This window comes from Corythoichthys intestinalis, chromosome 2 (genome assembly GCF_030265065.1).
Source record: "Corythoichthys intestinalis isolate RoL2023-P3 chromosome 2, ASM3026506v1, whole genome shotgun sequence".
Lineage (NCBI taxonomy): Eukaryota > Metazoa > Chordata > Actinopteri > Syngnathiformes > Syngnathidae > Corythoichthys > Corythoichthys intestinalis.
The window spans coordinates 46,756,728-46,778,926 of NC_080396.1; the positions used below are offsets into that span (position 1 = coordinate 46,756,728).

Consider the following 22,199-nt stretch of genomic DNA (forward strand, 5'->3'; position numbering starts at 1 on the left):
TCTATAAAAGTTCATAAAGCAATAAAACAAACAACAAAAATTATTGAAATGAACAAGAATCCTACAACGTATTTCATAATGGGTGAAAATCATTTTTCGAGCAGATCATGTGACTAGCACCTAAGACACTAGCTTTTGCTTTGCTAAGCCAAAACTACACCTGTGGAGGCAAGATGGGTATTTAGAATTTCTGTAAACCTAAGCTTTCAAACGCAACCAACAACAATTGAGCTTGAACAGTTTTATATATATGTATACAGTGGGGAGAACAAGTATTTGATACACAGTCAATGGGAAAACCCATTGGCAGTGTATCAAATACTTGTTCTCCCCACTGTATATACAGTATTGGCCAAAAGTTTGGCGACACTTTGAAGAATGTAGAATATAAAACCTGTTTTCAGTTATTTCACTTTTTTTGCCATTCCACATGTTCGTTCATAGTTTTGATGTATTCAGAGAGGATTTACAATAGTAGGGAAAATGTATAAAACGTAAAAATGTTTAGGTGTGTCCAAACTTTGACTTTTGTTTCAGTCATCAACATGCTTTGCCCCCAGCCGCACAGAAGTAAAACTCCGCCTATAGTTACAAACGCTGACAATAAAATGTGCATAAAGGCTGGTTACAAACTGTAGAAGTGCTGGCTGTCTTGTTACCTCTCGGCTTTTTCGAGTTTTGTCGCGTTGTCCTGTAATTCCAAGTGCTTCCTTGTTGAATTGGATGGAGAGTTTTTAGCGGCCGACAGTCTTTTTCAGCCAGCGTAAAGTTTGCAACGCACTGAGATATTTTTGTCATCTTTACTGGACAGAAATGTGAAGTAATGGCTGTATTTCCAGTGACCAAATGCATCCATTTGCGGCATATATCCTGTCTTCCACTGTTAGCCTCGCTGCCTCGTCAGAATGCTATGTTGTTGACCGCCGTGGCAGACAGCCTCAAACAGCATCGTAATACACGTGACCCCCCCCCACCCCCAAATGAGAAATGCTCTTCGTACATGACTACAGTATTCTTCATTCTACATACATTATGAGGCAAAAACAAAATAGTAATGCACAGGCACTAGGGAAACTAGCTTTAATCGGATTACTGGCTTGGAAAAATGAACGCGTTAGATTACTCGTTACTGAAGAAAGTAATCAGATTACAGTAACGCGAAGTAACGCGTTACTGACAACACTGCCGATGAAAAGATATACCTAAATATCGGCAGAAATGCGAGGAGTGCACTCACTTTAGTGATACACTGTACATGCACAAAGATTCCCACTGTATCGTGATTCACGACCCTCCAGCCTGAAATGGAGTGTGGTTACACTAGAATGGAAGCTAGTAGTGGGTGGGGGGACGGAGCACTTCTGCATTTAAACTCATCACAGGAGCAATACACATACTGAAGAAGAGGGCATCTTGAAGCACTGCGTGGGCAGGTCAGGGTTTTCGTTGCCCTGTGAAAGGACGCCTTAGCTGTGGGTGTGTATTTGGGTCCCCACTGTGATAGCCGCTGTTCTTATCCACTAACAACGATGGGGAGGCCTTAATGCGCTTGGCAAAAAATTTACATTGGGACATTGAAAGATTCCCAACAAGTTGCTTTTTCCACTCACCCCCCTTAAGCATGCCAAGTACACCGGATTGCACTTAATTTCAGAGATAACAAGTGTTTTTGCCTTTAAAAGTCCTTGGCATGGTAGTCAGAGGTAATCTTTTTACAGCACCAAACTTAATTTAAGAGAAAACAAGTGTTGTTGCCTTTCAAATTCCTTGGCATGGTAGTCCCAAAATTTGCCACACCAGAGGCATTTTCAGATCATTGTTGTCTAATTACACGATAAGTAACAGATTCCGACATGGAATCTAAGTGCAAAGGACACATGAATGTTACCAAGTGTGTGTGACTCTTCACAATCTGAAAAACTAGAGTAAGGCTGCATTTCTGCCATGTTAAATTAATGAAATATGTCATGGCAGATCATCGAGATCAGATCATCAAGATTTTTTTAGACCCATTGATCTCTATCTTAAAATCACCCAGTCCTTAGGGCAGATAGTAAAAACCTATCCTCATGTTTAAAAATGCTCTTTTGCTGGCACTTTTAAGTCCCAGTCCAGCAGGAATATAGCAATGTAATACACTGGTGGAAGTCATTGTCCGTTGAGGTGCTGGACAGTGGGACAAAATGTATTTTGGGTTCTTTTTTCCCATTCTTTCGTCTAGGTGTAAATGACAAAAGACTATTATCTCAAATAATCTTCTGCTTGTGCTAGTCTGCTTAAAGGGCCAAAAGTCCCAATGGTCTTCATCTCAGGCAGAAAGCCATATCCACTTGAGGGATCCATGTGGAAGACCAAATTGCATTAATCAGACCATAGCATCGTAGTACAGTGAACAGTTGGAATACCAATGAGCCTGATGTATGCTAATGAAGCAGGATCATGATGTGGGAACGTAATGACGTTTGTACTGGGAGAGTGTGGAGTATGTATGTTGTTTTCTGTGTAGTGCATTTCAAATGTGTGGTCACCTTTGTGTCTCTTTCTAGCTCATTTGTAGTTCATAAGCAGAGATCTGTTTTTCTCTCGCATGATGTTTATAACTATAGTTCAAAGGCTTAGTGTTCTTTTTTTAGGCAAATGGTTGTAGTGCAGATAAAATCAGCATTCTTTTAAATCAAGTCACCTGGGACTGTAGCACCTGCAACTACAGGTAGTCCCCGGTTTACAAACGAGTACCGTTCCTGCGTTGGCGATGTAACCCAGATTTCTGCTTAAATCGGAATTTACCCTTTAAATACCTCAAAACACACTCTAAATTAGAAAAAAAAATATTCAAAAAGATGTATTATACGTCATTGCACTGTTCTCTCCGAGACGTTTGGGCTAAGTCCTAGCTAGACAGTGAGATAAGCTCCGAAATGACAATGTCAGACGTTCGTGTGGTTTGCAGATTTTATTCAGCTGCTCATGACATCAACATTTGCTGAATGAAACTCAAATCAAATGAAATCAAATCAGTCTTATCTTCAATAAAAGCAGTTCAAATTTGCAATTAGAAGTAGCTGTTGGTACAGCAATAACAAACGATTTGCATGTATGAGTTAGCATCCGCACAGGTTTTTACTTTATGATGCATGTTCATTAGAATTTATCAAGCTATTATGGCGTTATTGATAATACATTATGTTCTGTGACTCCAGTAATAGCTGAGTAAGTTGATCATACAATATTTGGATGTAATTACATCCATTTACAGTATATCACCTATTGGCTTGGAAATTAATACAAGGCAACTTTTCTCGGTTAAAATTCAATCGCTACCCTCAGGAAACTTCATGGCAAATATTTGTACTTTTATCCGGTTCGTAACGATCAGGTCAATACACATATGTCATATAATCAGATTAAATAGCATGTATAAATAAATGTAGCAGTTCTGGTTGATGAAGAATTGTACAAAGCCAAACCCACTCCACAGTGCAGGGATAATGGTCACTTTGATTTGCTTCATCTTACATGCTGCTCCGGCCAAAAGTGGGTCTCAGGAGTGAAAGTGTGCCGGAACGAGCCGGAACGGCATTCCTGCATGAAATTCGGAGGTGGAACGCTGTTCCGACATACAGTGCTTTGATCCCAAAAATATGACGGCAACTGTCAAAACCCCATGTTTTTTAAAAAAAAAAACTGCCACGCTGCCACACACGCATCTCGAATAAGAACAATCTACTAACGTCAGATTTACATACACAAGTATTAACAACAAGCCTAATAAAGAGCTTGTGTAGCGCCATCCATTTCCACCGATATTTAATATTTATTTATTCTACGTAGTTCTTCCCAGCGTCTCTTTGTATCTGACAAGTTGCGTCACCCTGCACAGTCCACATGCAGTGCAGGTAGCAAAAAAGAAAAGAAAGAAACCCGGACTCTCCTGTCCGCTCAATTGGCTGACATGTGATCAGCTTTGATAGTTAGCTCTGATTGGTTCTTGTATTTTTGGAACAACATATAGAGGGGGAAAAAGTTTGTTGAGTTAAAGGGGCTATGCAACAGATTATAATTGATCAGATCTTTAAGAAAAAGGACAGACTTGATGAGGTTTATTTTATTTATTTTATTTGGGTGCCCCCCCCTCCCCTCAAAAAAAGGGCTCCGTGCCAAAATTGATATCAGGCAGTTCTGGCAAGAAATTCTAGCCACTTTCAACCCTGGTTATTCTACCAATGATCTGTTATACATAAATCTCTTTGCAGTCTCTTGCCCTCTTCAGTTTCCCTTCTTTACAAATGACCTTTGGAAGAACAGCCATAACAATAATATTTGAATTTATGATAACAAGTCATGATTTTGGCAATATTTGAAAGTGGCACTAAAGTTTTACTTTTGGCATTATTTTATATCTTACGTTTTAATTTCAAATGACATTTTATCAGGTGTGCACAATTTGTGTTCAAAGTGCCAGGAATGTCATTTTTCAAGCTACGTTCGGACGTGGAGTTTTTCATTAATATGCAGCTGATTGGATCTAATTTAAATACTCTTTGCTCTGATTAGCCGTCAGTGGAGTGGGTGTGTCTGTCGGAAGGTCGTGGACATTGGAAATGCATTTGGTGAAGGGACTACAACCACTCTTAAATGACACCAAGTTTCGCTATCTCAAAATTATACAAAAATAAAATATTCACTCTTTTCACACTCCTCAGCGGTGTTCTTTGTGCGCTTGCACACAGAGAAGCTTTTTTCAGACAGACTGTCAGACAGCCCTAGGGTAGCTGTGGCTACAATAGTAGCTTACCATCATCGAGTGCGAAGTGAAAGAATATTACAATGTAAAGCATCTTTGAGTGTCCAACAAAGCGCTATATACCGTATTGGCCCGAATATAAAATGGCCCTGTTTATAAGACGACCCTCTCCTTTTTCAAAGACTCAAGTTTGAAAAAAGACTTTTTGAACACCAAATTAATTTTTATACAGAAAATAATTACAGTACATCCGAAACAAATGATTATAACAATATATTTGAGAGAAAAAGCATGTTATTTTGCCTCATTCAAATTTTAATATCTGAACATTTAAATATGTAAACTAAAGTGCAATCACATTCGTAAATGAATGGCTTCTGGTTTTTGAAATGTAAATAAACCGATCTATTGTAATAAAACAGCAAAATTGCAATAACAGCATTAACCATCAAAGTGAAGTCTAACTGTAACTGTGGTCTTGAAACAAATCTGAATAAGGAAAAACATTGCAATAAAGTAATGCAAACTGGTTAAACTTGATAGTAGCTGAGATCTGTCATGACAGAACATCACTTCAATGATATCTGGCGCCATCTAGCATTGTGAATGGGGAGAGTAGCTGAGATCTGTCGTGACAGAACATCGCTTCAATGATATCTGGCGCCATCTATCGCCGTGAATGGGTATAATGACCGCGAATATAAGACGACCCCCTCTTTTTCATTCTTATTTCAATACAAAAAACATTATCTTATAACATCTTATATTCGGGCCAATACAATAAATCCAAAATTAAATCTATTACTATCATTTTTATTATTATTTCAGTGATTCCTCGCCACTTCACGCCCTCAGTCCATCATGGATTATTTTTTCCAATAAAAAAAAAAAAAATACAGTATTTAATAGAGATGATCCGATCACGAACAGCTTCTCACCTCTCCCCTCTACTGCTTTTCTTCTTGCTAGAGGAGCTTGGGAGCGCCTACCTTGAAAGGCGCCAAATGTAATCTAGTTACTTTACTGATTACTTCATTATCAAAGTAACAAAGTTCAAAGGTCATTTATCAGTTACTTTTTACCAATTTTTCTCCCTTTGTCGCCTCAACATAAGAATGACAACAGAAGATGTCATCACATGTAATTGACTTTCTGATAATTGAATTTAAAGGGGAAGGTCAGAATTTTTCACTTAAGTCTTAATTTTCGAGTTTTTCAAGCGAGGTTGAATTAGTCGATAGAGTTGATTTCAACCACAATTGCCTCGCGCTAGCTTAGCGCCTCCAGAGCTCTGAAACTAACAAATAACTGACAAACTGCATGGAATTTGTTGAAATCAACTCCACCGACTAATTTAACTCCACCGACTCGAAGATTAAAGTGTATGTGACACGAAAGCGCATGTTTATTTCATAATACACGCGGTATTTTATGCTCCTGAATGATATGGACCGCTTGGATGTGTGTGGAAGCGATCGCTATATTTATTTAGTTTTTTTAATCCCGCGCCATGAAAATGAGTGACTTCCGGCTTCGGTCTTGCATTGAGGAGGAGGGCGCTTCACTAAACAGCGGTACTGTTGTGTATGAGGACTAAGGATTCAGCTGATTTTGCGGATTAATACACTTATTTTTCGCATTACGCCAGCCAACCGGCTGCAGAAAAATCTTTCTTTATGAGGGAGAGGTGTGTGCGCCTTTTTGGAGTTTCAAAAGGTTCCCATTCACAGTGGATAGTGGCCAAAACAAGCCCTACTACTGTGGGACCATTGGACTTACGAGGAAATGAGTAAACATCTTGTTTTGTATTATGTCAAATACGAATACAGAGATTACAAAGTAAACACTACAAACGTTCTTTAAATAAAGGACTACTTACGTTTGATCATTGATAGGCATATAAAAAGCTCTCCTCATGCACGTTAGCTGCACAACAACTGCAGCCGCCCTCCTCCGGGGAACGAACTGTAAATTGCTCTCCGCCGGGCGGTTTGCCGAAGACAATCAACAACCCCATCGTCATGTCAAATAATCCGGGCTAGTTATGTGTGATTTTCCACTTCGAAGACTTTGAAACATCACTTGGTTCGGGTTAGCATGTCGGCTAGCTGTCACGTCTCTTGGTTTGTTTACATTCACCGAAGCCAGGGAAGGGAAATGACATATGTCCGATTTAGGTGTCATAAAATATCATTCGGGAGGTGTGACAGTAAAGGTGAAGTCGACAGTTTTGACCATTATGGAGTAATTTTGCCATGTCGTCCTGAATAAATGCATTTTTATTATTTCATATTCCATTTAGCACAAGACTGTTATTTGTCATGACCATGCCATTTATTTAGCAATTGGGGAAACTACTTGGATAAAAAGAATATCCTGTAAAAATATTGAAGTAAAGAGACAGAAACAATGACATTTTGCAGCTCTCATCGTCGCATTTTCCTCGTTGTGAATACTTCCCCCTCGACGAGCTGACCGGTCCTTCTCAAGCCATTTATTTAGCTATTGGGGAAAAACACTTGGATAAAAAGAATATCCTGTAAAAATATTGGAGTAGAGAGACTGAAACAATGACATTTTGCGGCTCTCTTCGTCGCGTTTTCCTCGTTCTGAATAATTCCCCCTCAGTGGGCTGAATAGTAAAACCGATGAGCCCAGTCACCCACTGACGTCATACACCTGTTGGGGACGCTAGAGCCCTATAATGGTTGGCGTGGCTAACCGGCAGATTAAAAGACTAATTTCTCGTCATCTGCGCTTTGCTAAATTGTTGTATATAGTCGAATCGTCTCAAAATATGATTGTAATTCACATAATAATGCTATTTAAGACTTTTTTTTTCTCCTGGCGTATGCTCTTTAAGCCTAATGTCAAAAATCTTGAATTTGGGATTGGGGTTAACAGGATATCAGTGCCAATGTAAAACAATGCAAATTGACTGCACAAAAATGAACAAAACACAAATGGACGGATGCGCACGCTCAACCCAGAAGTACACCTAGCAACCTAGAAAGCTAACATCTAAGTGAATTCCTGTTCAAATTTTTTTCCAGATTTTTAATTTACTACAAATAATATTGATTTTGCTGTTCATTTTCACGTTGGTAAATTAAATGAAACCCATTTCATTTCACACTGTTCTTTTTGTTTTCATGTCTACATTCTCATTTTATTGTCGCATTCTTGCATCAGATACTATTTTAATGTCATAAAATGACGCAAAATTGTTTTTATATTAATATCTACGCAGTTCACGCTGTCTTTAGGTCTGTTATACTTCCTCATCCCAAGTGCGAGTCAGCCTTCCACTGAGCAAACTGATTTCGCCTCCCATTAGATGGAGGGCTAGTAGTTTAAAGAAATTTAATAAAGCATTTGAAACCTGGTCTACAACACCTCTTTACCTAGATTTAGTCAGCGTACAAAATAGGGCCCTGCGTTTCTTAACCTTTACCGAACCCCTGTGGCTTAGTCATCGAACACCTAAGAACGACTGCTTTAGAATGAAAAAAAAAATACTCCCCGTCATTCATGGATGGACACCGATCAACATTCCCTTGCACATCTTAACACTTGGCTTGAATGTGCTTTGCCTACGCCTTTTTCAGTCCCACAACACTGAGCGCGTGTGGCTCGAGACCAGAACAGGAAGTACCGGTGAATGGTTACCATGAAAACACGTATCAGGAACATTTCTAGCATTCATTCATTCAAAATGCTCTTCATACATGACGAAAATATTCTTCATTCTAAATGCATTATGAGTATACACAAGAGAAAATATTACTGTGCAAAAATATAATTTATTGCTCTTTTTTTTCAACATCAAATGGGAACAAGTAGTAAATTCCAACATCTAAATAATGACAGATTGTCTGACATTGTGTAATGGTAAACTTTTGGCAACAATTACTTACAGAGTAAATACCTAAGTTGCACAAAAATGCAAAGTTAAGCCATTTCTAACATATATAACATTACTACACTGCAAAAATACACCTCCTTAAAACTAGTCAGTTTTAAGTGTAAATCTATTGGAAATAAGTGAAATTATCTGCCAGCACTTCAAGTGTATTTCACTCAGATTTCTTGAAGAAAAATAGCTAGATGAAAATAGGCTTAACAGCCTTATTTTAAGCAATAAATTATTATACTTAATCCTAAAAAAAACTTGTTTGTCAGAAATGTTCTTTATTCAAGAATAGGTATGTTTCAAAACATTATTTGTAAGCAATTTTTTCTTGATTTACAGTAGGTGAAAAACAATCTTTTTTTTTTTTTTTTATTCATCTGTTAACCAGTCCTTGACACTCAAAACAAGATGGGGAAAATTATTTGACTAGATTTACGAAGAATGATCTGATTAAGACGTCATAAATTTACAGCGTACTGAATGCATTATTGACTTGCTGACTTCTTGTGTGGTTTTGTGCATGTTTAAATTATCATCTAACCACTGTGCCGTCATGAAAAGCATGCTTACTTGACATCACTTGTCCAAATGTCCATGGTGAAACTGATGTGATCGGCATGTTTTTCACGAAGAATGGTGGTCGTATAAACTGCATTATGTTTTTTTTATCTGGGGGTTTGGCTCTCGGGTCATTTCGGTAAAAAAAAAAAACCTCTCTCGTCCGGCATCTGCGCCAGGCATCTGTCTGGCCGTGGTGCTCGATGAGTTGAACCGGAGCGGCGGCGGGCGCTACGTTCGTACCGGATATCCACCCGACCCGGCCGGTTCGCCACGTCGTATTCGGGGCCTGGCTATGCTCCGGACGGAGGCGCACGCCTCGCGTCCTGCACACCGTGGGGGAATGCTCAAGAAACCGCGGTGTTCGCCGGAGGTCCCTGCAAGGACCGGCCCGAGCGGCGGGCTCCGTCGGAAGACGGCTACTTGTCTACTATCGGTCTCATGCCGATGTTTAGCCTGAGATGGAGTTCACCACCCGCTTTGGGCTGAATGGGGACGCTTTTTTTCCGCCTCATGGAACTTCTGCAGTGCATGTTTTGCAGATGGCGAGAGGGTTGTTTTTTTCCTCACACACGGATAAATCCAGCCACGCTTGGGACACAGACGCCATGATCTCCAAGACTCCAACTCCTTCTGTTGTGTAACTCCACCTACTCAACTCCTCCTCCCTCACGGGCTTCAGAGAGGGGAGGGGTTGAGGAGGTGGCGGTGCTGAATTTCACAAAACTGCTTCGATTGCACACATTTGGTGGCTAAATCAAATATATAATTATCGGATTGCATTATCGGTTCAATTTTTTTAATCTAGATTATCTGTTTGACGTCATAATTGCCATTATCGGTCAATAATTATCGGTAACCGGTATTATCGTGCATCTTTATTATTCTTATTTTGCTGCAATCACAGCAGTAATTATGTGTGGCTAAGTCTCAATCAGTCTTGTACATTGCCCGACTGCAATTTTGCTCCATTATTCTGCTCAAGCTCTGGCAGGTTGCGCTGGTATCGGGCATGAACAGCCCTTTTAAGTCCAGCCACAAATTCTGTATAGGATTGAGGTCTGGGCTTTGACTCGGCCACTCCAGAACATTTACCTGGTTCTTTTTTAACCATTCCTGAGGAGCTTTTGCAGTATGCTTTTGATCATTGTGTAGTTGCTAGAAAATCTAAAAAACAAAACTTTAAAAAAACACTAATTTCGACACGTTGTATGGATAAAACCATTTAAAATATTGGAAAAGACTTTATTGCCTCGTTAGAGTCTGTAAGCATTCCTTTATCCTTTAAGTTCTGACATTCATGTTAAAAAGGTCATGTTTTCACTTGCATGTGTCCATCTAGTTATCACCTTATGTTCACATTGTAAGGGAAGCACAAGAATAGAAGCGGGAAGCAGCATGGTTCACACCCTCAAATCAAAACACAGCACCAGCCTGTAGCAATCCCAGCACTGTCACTCATTGGTTCTTTCCGCCTTTTCTCCCTCTACCAGGATATCCTGTAACTTTGTGTTAGGCATTGTTGTTTTGTGAAAGTGTAACATTCAAGAGTCACTTGAAGTTTGATCTCTTATTCAAGGGCACGGTTTATTATTGCAGTAGTTTCCTTTAACTTTTAATAAAATAAAATTAAAGCAAAATATAAAAGAAGCTATAAATCATAGAGCGGGAAAAACGTGTCAGTCTAATTGTCTTGTTTGAACTGTGGTGTCTTGACTTTTTATATCCACTATATCAGGGTTGTCAAATTCATTTTTGTCACAGGACATACTGTACGGTATATTGTATTCAGTAGTATGGTTTCCTTTGGAGGGCCAATATTATATCTGCCAACTAGGGCTCCCACGATATAGGCACTTATCAAAATCAATTCATTATTAAACGACTTTTAAAAGTTGATGAATCGTTTTGAGACATTGGCTACATTTCCATGGACGAAATCTGATCCTTAATCTAATAAGTATTCGGATGAAGATTATGATCGGATGCATTGTTTTCATGGACCCTAAAAATATTAGGACTTGTGTGCTCAAGCATCTGAACTTGAGTCAGAAAAAATTATTTTGACATGCGCAGACTGATGCTGCCTTCATGTGTTCTCTTCATTATGGTAAATATGGTAAGAAGCTACGTTTTTTAAAGATGATTTGTCGTGAGCGCGCATATTTTTTGATAACATCATAATAATGTAGTGTACACATTTATGAAAATCTTTATTTTTGAACCAAGTGTTGCTAAAATGTTCAGTTAGAAAGGAAAAACTTAACCGTTTGCATTGTGATGAGTTGTTTTTCCCCACACAACAAACCAAAATGAAGTCCATGTATGCTTTGTCTTTTTTATATGACAACAAAAGCACAAGATCAGGACATTGTCATAATTACGAATGTGGTAAAGCTCACTTTTCCCACACATGTGAAGGCAGCATGACCAAATTTGCCAGAGAAAGTAGTAGAAAAAGAAGAGGGAGCCCTACTGACCTCTGTGTCAACAAAACATCGTTCTGTCCATTTAGACATTAAACATTAGTGTTATTTTGTGTTTTCCCCGTTTTTCCACCGTCAAGTCCCTCAACAATTTTAAGGTATTTTAATATCTACAGCAACGTATCTAGGTTACAGACCAGTTTAGTCTTGCACAAGTTGCGCCTACCCTGTCTTCCGCTTTCTCTGCTTCTAATGGCTTCCGGGAATCACAAAAACGCATTTACGCACGTCACAAAGACGCTTTGTTGCAAAATTTTGGAATAAAGTGTTTATACGCGCTGATTGAATCTGCATAAACCACTCCTCTCATTCGGAATAGAATCTTGATCAGAATGAGCTGGCTCAGGTTGTGAATATTCCGAATGGGATGTGTACATGAAGCATTTTAATTCTGGTCAGGTTTTTAATCCTAATAAAAGTGTCCATGTGAATGCAACCACTGTTGAGTTACAAAGTGGCCAAATCCTCTTTTTGGGGAACTCTTAACTTATTGGCTGCCATTGATGGCAATAGACGTCCAATCCATTTGAATTCATTCATTACTGCCATCCCTCCCATTTCAAATGGACTGGACATCTACTAGGGACAAACAATTTAAATTCACAGCACAACGATGACTGGACTTCTATCATCGGCAATATATAAAGTCAGTCAACATTCTTCAAGATAGCAAAGTTAAAAGGTAATTGAGTTGTCATTTGAGCAAAGAATGTGAATGATATTTTATTAAGACACTTGAGAGCTTTTGAATTTTGAATAAAATGAATTCTGTATACAGTACTTTAAGTCAGTAGTGTCCAAACCAATTCTCAAGGGTCACTGTGGGTGCTGGTGTTTGTCCCAACCGATCCAGTGTAGACAGTTTGACCAATGAGTTTTCTGCTGAAACAAGTAGCATCTGACCACAATCAACTGATGGCACTTGTAAGACAACAGATTGGTGAAAAGGCATTCTCTTGAGGGGATGTAAGGCAAACCTGCACACACTGTGGCCCTTTGTTGAATCAATACTTTGCCCACCTTTGCTGTACGTGATCAGTAACAAAACTATAATGCATTTTGATATACAGTCATTCAGTTTGAAGACCTGCCAAATAATTTAGGACCCATGCTCTGTAAATACAGTATGTGGGAAAATGTGGAACGGCATCTGGCCATGACACCTACAGGAAGTGAAATATAATAAAATATGAGACTGGTTCATGCATCTTCCCTCCTGGGAAGACATTAGCGTAACTTCTGAAAGATGTCATTGATAAATTAGTTGATTAAATCATTCACACCCAGCCATTTTCACCGGCGCAAGGCCCTTCGCTCCCGGCCGTTTTACTGATTTTGACTGATTTTGCAAGGCCTAGGCCTACAGAAAATTCTGTTCTATTGCTATATAAACATGGAACCCACCAAAAGAAAGATTAGACTCTCTTCTTTCAGCAGAAAAAAAGTAAGTAAAATCTTTTTTTCAGCATTAGAATATAGCTTAGTTTGAGCAATTTTCCAATTTCTGATGAAAAAAACGGAGAAATTGAGCTTTTTGTGAAAGCATAGGCTACATTTCAAACATAACTTTGACTTTAACGCAGCTATTTTTTGCTTTAGTTACATCCCAAACATCTGAATAATGTTTTCCTTTTACAAAATAACAGAAACAACAAGACAAATAGAGCTTTTGATAGCAAAGTAACAATTGATTTACACATAACTAACTGAAAGATGACGCTATTGTGGCCTCGACAGCCAGTTAAACTGTTCCCTCATCGTTGCCTGTCTCAACAAGATGAATTTTTCGGAGTCTCTGCGGGTTCTGCTCGCGAGCAGCACGGGCTCAACAGCATCTAGTGGTCCCGGTCGTTCTGCTCGGTCGTCCGCCGCCTGGCATCCATTCGGTCGTCTTCCGCCAGTGCCCCGGCTTTGCGACTTGGCCTCTCGTTGCTGTTGAATAGGGTTGCGGGTCTTACCGAATGCACTACTGCCCTCCAGTGTCCAGTTTTATTGCTTTAAAATGAATTTTCAACTTTGCTTTATTGGAGCTTAATTGATTTAGAACTCGGATATCTTTTTTGAAAGAAAAAAAACATAAAAGATGTATAAAAAAGTCTTTGGGACACTGAAACAAAAAATGAAACGTATTCATAGGTTTTTGGGAGCAAATTAGTTAAAAAGTCACTAATTGTAGGTCTACATCTGTCCATTTAAAATTAGCTCTCACACCTCAAGTGAATAGTTGTACATGACCTCATTGTGATTTGTTTTAACCCAACAATTATGATTTGGTGTATTCAGTATGTAAAATGACCGCAACCAAAATGGGAAGAAGTTAGATGAGGATTAACTAAAGCCATGCATGCCAGCTTCTCAGTGGTAATTGATCCACATTGGGCACAGTGCCATATAGCCATAGTGCTACCGGGCTGAGGATGCTGATTCCTGCTGCTTACATTTGACACAGGATTAGAGTAGTAAGTGCATTGGGTCAGTTGGCTAATGGAGCTCATATGTTGAAGCGCATGTTTGGGTTGTATTTGGGTCAGAGTGCCCAACTGCCCATATTAAGTCTTCAGGAATTACACTTGGTATCAAGCAAAGAAACCAACAAATTTAGCCACGCGTCATGCATGGTCTGTCTTGTTCTGAATTCGACAAAATTAGTTTTGCAGAAACATTTGATGATACTTGATAAGTCATTTATTTTAATTTTTTTTTTAATTATTTCTTTTTCAGGGAGAGAAGCCGAGACCGCCACAAACCTCGCAGCAAAGACAGTCGCTCCGAAAAATCCGTAACCATTAACCCTGCTCCTGCAGAGCCGTTGCTGGGTGACACCACTATTCGGGGCGAGCAGGTTCAGGTAGGGCACAACGTAATATAAAACTATCAATTATCCCATAATAAACCTCTTCCACATCATCTCTCTTAAATTTACAAGTTTTGTATTTATATTTCTTGCCTTGATGTCCAAATAGTGCCAGTATGTCATTTGAAAAAGGTTTAGTGCTAAAGAGACTTAGCGGTCACAAGTTAAAATGAGGTGACTTGCTAAATGTGCTTATCGGAATTGCGACAGGCCATCTGCTATTTCACTGCAAACACAAGAGAGGACTGATCCACTTGTGGCTACAATGGGGTTGATAAATATTTGACAATTATGCTTACTGTAGCAAACAGCCTAGGAAGTCGTTAGACGTATGGGTTGTCATTTTGTGTGGAAACATGATAATCCTTCAGACATGTCAGCTGCAAATGATTATTTGGCCCCTACCAGAATGGTCCAGGCCAATCTGCTTAGTTGATGGAATTCAAACTGTATGCTCAGTCATCATGCATGTCAATGGAAGATGAACCCACAAATTATATGATGGACTGCTTAATAAATGACAAATCAAAGGTAAGAAATTCTTCATTAGATTATATTTTGCGTTTAGAATTAGGATAATGATTATGACGTTTGCCTTTATGTACAATTTTATAGGGATAGACGAATTATCATTGATGCTGATTGTCATCATTTATGCGTCAAAATGTAGATGAAAATATCAGCTCTGGTCTCTTAAAAAATCTTTGTTTTTCATCTGTATTGGATCACAAGGTTTCTACCTTGCTGAATTTAAGATCATAGTATGAGCTTTTGATAGTTACTGAGACCTAATGATGACAGCTCGTTACGTTTAGGTTGCAGTCAGATGACCCCGTCTGGCTGCCTTGTCCATCGCCAGACATCATACATAGGCTTCATGTTGCCAAAAAAAGCATCTCTTGCAGTGGCCTGGCACGGGAGTGCAAAAAGAGAGAACAAACTCAAATGCTGCTGTAATTTGACTGACCTACTTGGAAAACTTTGTAAATATTGCCTGTGTTTGTGTGTGCTCGTATCTAATTTTAAATGAGCACTGCCTTCCTTTGTGTTTTTACCCGATGCTGTGGCCTGCAGGAGAAAAGAGCTGTTATGCCATGCTTGTGTATTTATTGAGGTTCACTTCGCCCTGCTGCTACTGTTATGCGCAAGTAGGTATTTAGGAGAACTGGCGAAGTCCACGTCTCATTTTGCATCACGCTGCTTGATCCAGTTTAATTCTTGTGTCAAACAGGGAAGTTGTAAAATGAGCTGATGTTGATCTACGCTAAGTAATTTGGAGCGTCCTTGCTGAATCTGTAATTTTAGTCTTCCTTTATCTTCAGTTGACGCAAACCAAACTAAAATTGCATCACCTCTACCTGGCTCACAAAGTTCAATACAATAAGAAAGATTCTAAAGGAGGACAAGGATTTTCTTTCCATACACTGTACCACATATATTCTACTAAAGTGTTCCAGAGCCTGTCCGAACCTATTTTCGACGGGACGCTGTCAGTATACAGTATAAACAGACAAGCAAGCATTCATTCACATTCATACTTATGAATTATTTAGTCTTCAATCTAGCTACCATGCATACAAAGGACACACGCAAACTCCACACAAGAAGGGCCGAAGCCCAAATTTAAACCCTCTACCTTAAAACAGAAAAGCGATCGTTCTTGTAAACCACCATGCTGTCGTCTTTATTACGCTTACTCAGACTACACGATTTCAGCCTGATGGAGATTCATTGACTGTGTCGCTGGGATTCTGAAGTATGTGCGTTTGGGAGAGGGGGGGTGCCTCGTGTAATTGGGCATACCCACCGTCCGTCTCTGACGCCTCACAACCAGGTTGCAGGAAGTTTGGCGAATCTGAATTTCTGTTTGCCGTGCCATATAGTGTAACACGCCCTACGTGTTCCTACTATTTGTCAATGATTCTTGACCAATAGTGTAACTTTCAGACCGGCGTGTGCTTTCTCCCTCGCGCTCTACGTCTCAGATTTTTCACTGGCAGCGTGGGACACCTGCACACCGCACATGTGGAGTACATAGTTGTGTTCCTCCACCCCGTCTTTTTTATAGAGAATGTGTTGATCCGAGAACAGATGACTATAATTATATGATAAAAAGTATATCCACGGTAATTACTGATTGTCAGCTGCTTATCCCACCTCCAGATGACGTCAGATGTCAGACCATGCTCTGCGTGGCAGTATGCGATGATCAGGCAGCCTCTGGTCTTGTAGTGTGACAACTTGGCCGTTCCAAGACACACTACGACATCATGACACAGTGTCATGTAATCTGACTGCAATGCAATCATCGGGCAAGACCGAAAAAAAAAGTTTAGGGGAAGACGTACGTTTGTCTCCCTCAAAAATAAGAGGCTATCTTTTGTTTGGAGGGAAGGCGGAGTGTTTTATTTATTTAGATTTAATTCCACTCTCATGTTGTGATAATTCTCTGACACTTTTTTTCCTGACGTTTTGTATTTATTCTGTGCAAGTGGCAAGCAGTTCACTTCGGTAGTCGCCAGAGATAGAGGAAGATCCTCTTACCAAAATCCTCTGAAATATAGGGAATGACTAAACAAAGGTCCCTTGTGGGACTCAAACGAGACACACCCGCCATGACTCACTTGGACCTAGAAAAAAATGGATTGCATGACATGTTATTAGACAAAGAAAACAATAGTCAAAGACACTGCTTTGCCTAAAAAGTGAAAAAAGTTACTAAGGAAGGGCCACTTTATGTAAATGATGGGAAGTAAAAATTACAGTGAAGGGAAGGAACTGCTCATTATCCTCGGCATACAACATGATGTGTAAAACATGGTATAGTCGGTACACTTCGTAAATGAACAGGATGACTTACATTCAATTGACGTCCATTCTGTTTTTCAACACTTCTCTGTGTATTCCCATTTTACATTCACTGGGTGAAACTTCAAATCAATTGCCAATTCATGTCTGACATGACAATTCTCATTCTTAGATTGCTTAGTTGTGGGATTCAGCAAAGAAGCTCCTGTCTAATGACCAACAACAAGCAGATTTGTAAAAGGGATCATTTTATAGCTCTGTACAAATTGTACTTATAGTAACAGTGACATTTTTGCGCAGAATAGATCTGCCTAGTCTCTTGTGGTTAAGGCACTGAATGGACCGCGTCAACAGGGATTTTACTACTAAAGTACTCTGTTTTTTTAGTGGATGTCAGGTGTATATCTGTAGCATTGAGTCAGTTTTTAATGTGAACATGCTGCTTCATTCAGAAAGGCCAAAAGTCATAAACAACCTGCAGTCCTGTGCAAGTCTTAAACCATTATACTGTATGAATTATCTCGTATGCTGAAATTACTATGAATTATTAGAAAGTCTGGTAGGTTGGGGGTAGGGTTGTCCGATAATGACTTTTTAACTGATATCCCGATACTGTCCAACTAAAAAAAAAAAAAAGTGATACCGATATCAAACCGATAACTGTATATGCGTTCGTGAACTTATCATATTATGGCTCATTGTATTGTGATGCCCCATTGGATGTTTTAGTAATGAAATGATGATGTTAATAACTTCAACAACTTCGACTGAGGTTATGGGGGAAGTGCGTATATTGCACCACTATATTTATTGTGGAGATCAAAATAGTGCAAACATCAGTTTTTTAAATCAAGAGAAACTACAAGGTGCCAATAAGGCCCCTTTTCTGCCCTCAATGTGTGTGTGGGTACACAAATCAAAAGATTGAAAACAAATCAGGCTGTAAGGAGAAGTCAGACTCTGGAGTAAAGTTGAATTGGCTTGACTGTGGTCATCTTTCTCTTGACAAGAGCACGGATACTTTTTTGTAAAACTAAAGACAACAAAACGTGTCAATATTATGAAATAAAGTCACAAATAAAGCTATGTATACACCACGTGTGAATTTAGCTGGCAAGCAATGAAATCATGTAACCACATTTTACCACAAATGCAAACAAAACAAAGTATGCACATCTCCAATATACAACATAATGCTCCTGAATACACATAAAACAAAGGAAGATTATAACTTACAAGCGATTCTTGTATAAGGCACAAACAACGTGGTAAGACGGCAAGAACTGCTATGGTACACTGGCTGCAGACGTTAGCTATGTCACGACCCATGTACAAAATATGCAGCGCAGGGTGCGTCAAAAAACCAGAAACTCAGGCAGGCAATCAGTGTACATGACAGCACTGCCATATACGTATATATATTGGCCCAAGACTGATTATATAAAAAACGATGTCGATATTATTCAATATCATTTTAAAATGCTATTATCGGCCGATATTGTCAGCTACCCGACAATAACGGGCAACTCTAGTTGGGAGTATATATCCACCAATGTCGAGCTTTTAAAAACAAGTTATCTTTTGAAATGTCTTTGAAGGCTGTCCATGGCTTGAAATAATTGGGGACAGCTGTACTATTCTGAAAAATTATATATGTACCGGTAATAAATATATATAATATTGTCATTGACTATTTAGCTCCGGCTGGTCCTTCGTTACATTATAGTAAAAAAAAAAAAAAATTGTCTTTCGAGAGCTAATGCTTACCTGCCATCCTCACCTATAACAAAAACATAGTTTGTTGGCATGCGAAAGCCCTCCACAAAGTTGCAATAAAATCTGTTTAAAATTTGGGCATTTTCCTGTATCTGCCCTATGTCCTGATTTCGTATGTCAAAATAACTTGTAGTAAAAAAAAAAAATTAAAAATCTGCTTTAGCTGTTTTCTCTTTCACAACACTGTACAGTACTGTTGTTTTATCTCCCCAAACTGGAAAGTACAATGATGGACATTTGTGACAACAAAGTGTTGTCATGTTCAAACTGAGACTAAAACATTAGAAACTCATGCTGGTAGTTTTGTGGTATAAGTGGTATATGACTGAACCCTATACCTTTGAGTACACTGTGTATTTTCATACAACTCTCTTGCCATACTCACTGTTTCCTCAAAATTTTCATTCTTTTATTCTTAGCTTACCGGAAGAAAACTTGTTCGTTTTATTTTTATTTACATTTTGAAACAAATACACTATTACCCAGTGTTCACTGGGTCAGAAGCAATGGACGGAGAGTGGTGCTCAGGCAAAAGACAGGAAAAGAATGAGAAGTGATGCCTCAAGGGATTAACAGAAAAAAGAACTGGTGAAGAGTGAGGAAGAGGATGATGGGTGAAGTGCATTTTCTAATCGCTATTTTGTTTATTCTTAGCCCGCCGGGATGGTGTGCAGCAATGTTTGTTTAGTGTACCTATTTTTCCCCTCCTGTTTCTCTTTATCCTTCCATCTTTTCATCCCACCTTCCAACTCTTTTCCCATTTTATCATCACCCTTAGATTATTCCTATCTCCTTCACTCACTCTAACCTCCATAAAAGGCAGACCCCCCACACTGACACACACAATTACATGAAGAGGCAAGTGACGTACAATACCTCCCCAGGCATAATACCAAAATATATAGTGGTCTAACACATCACTAGGGTTGAAATCCACATTGTGTGGTCGATCAGACATACAAGGACTTGCTGCTGACTGTGATGGATAAGCTGAGGAAAAGGTGTGATGGATGAAAACTTCGGGACGCACACTGCTAGTGTGATGGAGGCAGTGGATGAGGTTTTGCAGGTTTTGGAGGTTTCTGAACCTGTCGTTGAGAGAGAGGAGGTCATTGTCACAACCATAGGAGACGACGCTAACCTTCTGTCAGGCAACGGAGCTGGAAACAAATCAGGCCAGGTATGCCTACGAGGTCCAAAATAACATTTTTGACAAATGTTAAGTCTTTATGTCAGGGCATCTGGTGTTATCAGCAGGGCAAGCATAGTCATGCATACTACATACTCTGCTTTAACATGATAAAAGATGTTTATATAGTTCATATTTGGCATGTCGAATAGCACTTGTCCATGGAGGACATTTTTTTCCCCCTGTCAACACCTCTAATTTGTTGCATGGCAGTAATGTTTGATCACAGCATTCTAAAGGGATAGGTTACTGCGTCTTTTTATTGCCTTACACCAGTACTTCTCAAATAGTGGGGCGCGCCCCCCCAGGGGGGCGCAGAGTGATGCCAGGGGTGGCGCATGTGACCTCGGAGAACATGCTTTTTTTTTTCTTTTTTTGCCATACTAGAATAAAGTGTACTTGCGCATCCACTCAGTGGGTGGCAGTGGCGCTCTCATTTTCAAAGTGCGCGCAGTATTTTTGAAGTAAGCAAGAGCACACAGACGAGAGATATGAAGAGCTGTGCACCGTTTTCGAAAGCCGTTTTCCGGCAGGACTCACGCAGCGACCCACTGTCTTCTCCGGTGTAACTGCCAAAATCTCCTACATCGGCAAAACGTGCTACATTAGTCGAATTTGACACCCAAAGTACTACCGTGTGCTCTAAAATTGTTATGTTTAGATGCATACAGGAATAACGTACTAAACAAATGCCTGCTGAAAATAATTAAACGTAGTTATATCAAATAAGGACGGTTTAAATATGCTACGTGACTAATGTGGTGAACTGCTTCAAAGCTTAACACAAAAAAACACAATGGTTAAAAGTATGAGAGGGTAATACATGCAAAAAGTATCTCTGAGGCAGTGAAAAGGTTCTAAATAACTAAATAAAACCAAAAATAGTGAGTACTCGCCGCTTCTAACCGATGTGCGCATGCGTCTGGATGCTTGCGCAAGCGCGCTGAGCATTGTGTAGGTCGTTTCGCTGCGTAGTAAGGAATGGCCGAACACCGGTTCTCACGTGTCCGCCCGAGATGTGACATTTTCGTCTTGGGATTGTCACGACGACCGCCGTCACCTACAGTTCTCCCTCGGCCGCCGACAATGCGCTTTTTTCGGGCCGTTTGCCTTTTGGCTTTGACATTTAATACAGTGGTAGGTGAGGAAAGACCAATGTTTACTGTGCCTAAAAATGATTATAGCGGACAGCCGGAAGCCAAAACGCCACTTAAAGACATTAGACCCCAATCTCATTGATAAGCCGCTTGGTTGTTTTTCAGCGAAAACGTGCCGAATATTGCCAATAATCGTCCCGCTTTGTCAGTGTTATATAAGTAAACCAGTGAGCACTGTTAGCATGCTCAGTGGAAAATAACCCCACACTATTGCAAACCGGAGGTGAATTTGTTATTATTTACTGATTTTATTTTTCAGTATCAAATGTTAAAAATGTACCTTGAGTGTATTTTTACAGTTTGGATGTGACTTTTTTTTTTTTTTTCAATTCAGGCAAATTGATGTGCGTTAAGTCTTTTCTGTTACAAACAAAACAATGTTGATAAAGTTATACTTTATAAGTTGATCTCTGTTATTTTCTGTAATAGAAAAAAATGACAATGTGAAGCAGAGGCGTACTTATAATAGTATTATTATAGACAAAAGATACTATTTACAGTGGCGGCAGACTTTGGGGGGGCGCGAAGCATTTACGTCGTCCTTGGGGGGGGCGTAACAAAAAATAATTGAGAAGCACTGCCTTACACATAGGTATGGGTAACTGATATTGTTTACAGCATTAATAAAAATACCAATGTTGTACTTCTTACATCATACTCTAGCATGCATTGTGGCGTTTAAGTGGTAATGAACGTAGAGATATTTTGAGGAAA

At 39.4% G+C, this 22,199-nt stretch overlaps 1 protein-coding gene across 5 annotated transcripts in view; it reads left to right on the top strand.

The window, feature by feature from the left end:
• Positions 1-22,199, top strand: part of vangl1 (VANGL planar cell polarity protein 1) — a 71,980-nt gene that overhangs the window by 19,535 nt on the left and 30,246 nt on the right. For 2 of the 5 annotated variants that reach the window (XM_057829238.1, XM_057829236.1), the window contains exon 3: positions 14,423-14,549. In XM_057829238.1, coding sequence (XP_057685221.1) covers positions 14,423-14,549 — 127 coding nt within the window. Of the gene's footprint in view, positions 1-14,422; positions 14,550-14,908; positions 15,087-17,428; positions 20,320-22,199 lie in introns of those variants that run through there. The other 3 variants (XM_057829244.1, XM_057829242.1, XM_057829241.1) reach the window with 2 other exon arrangements.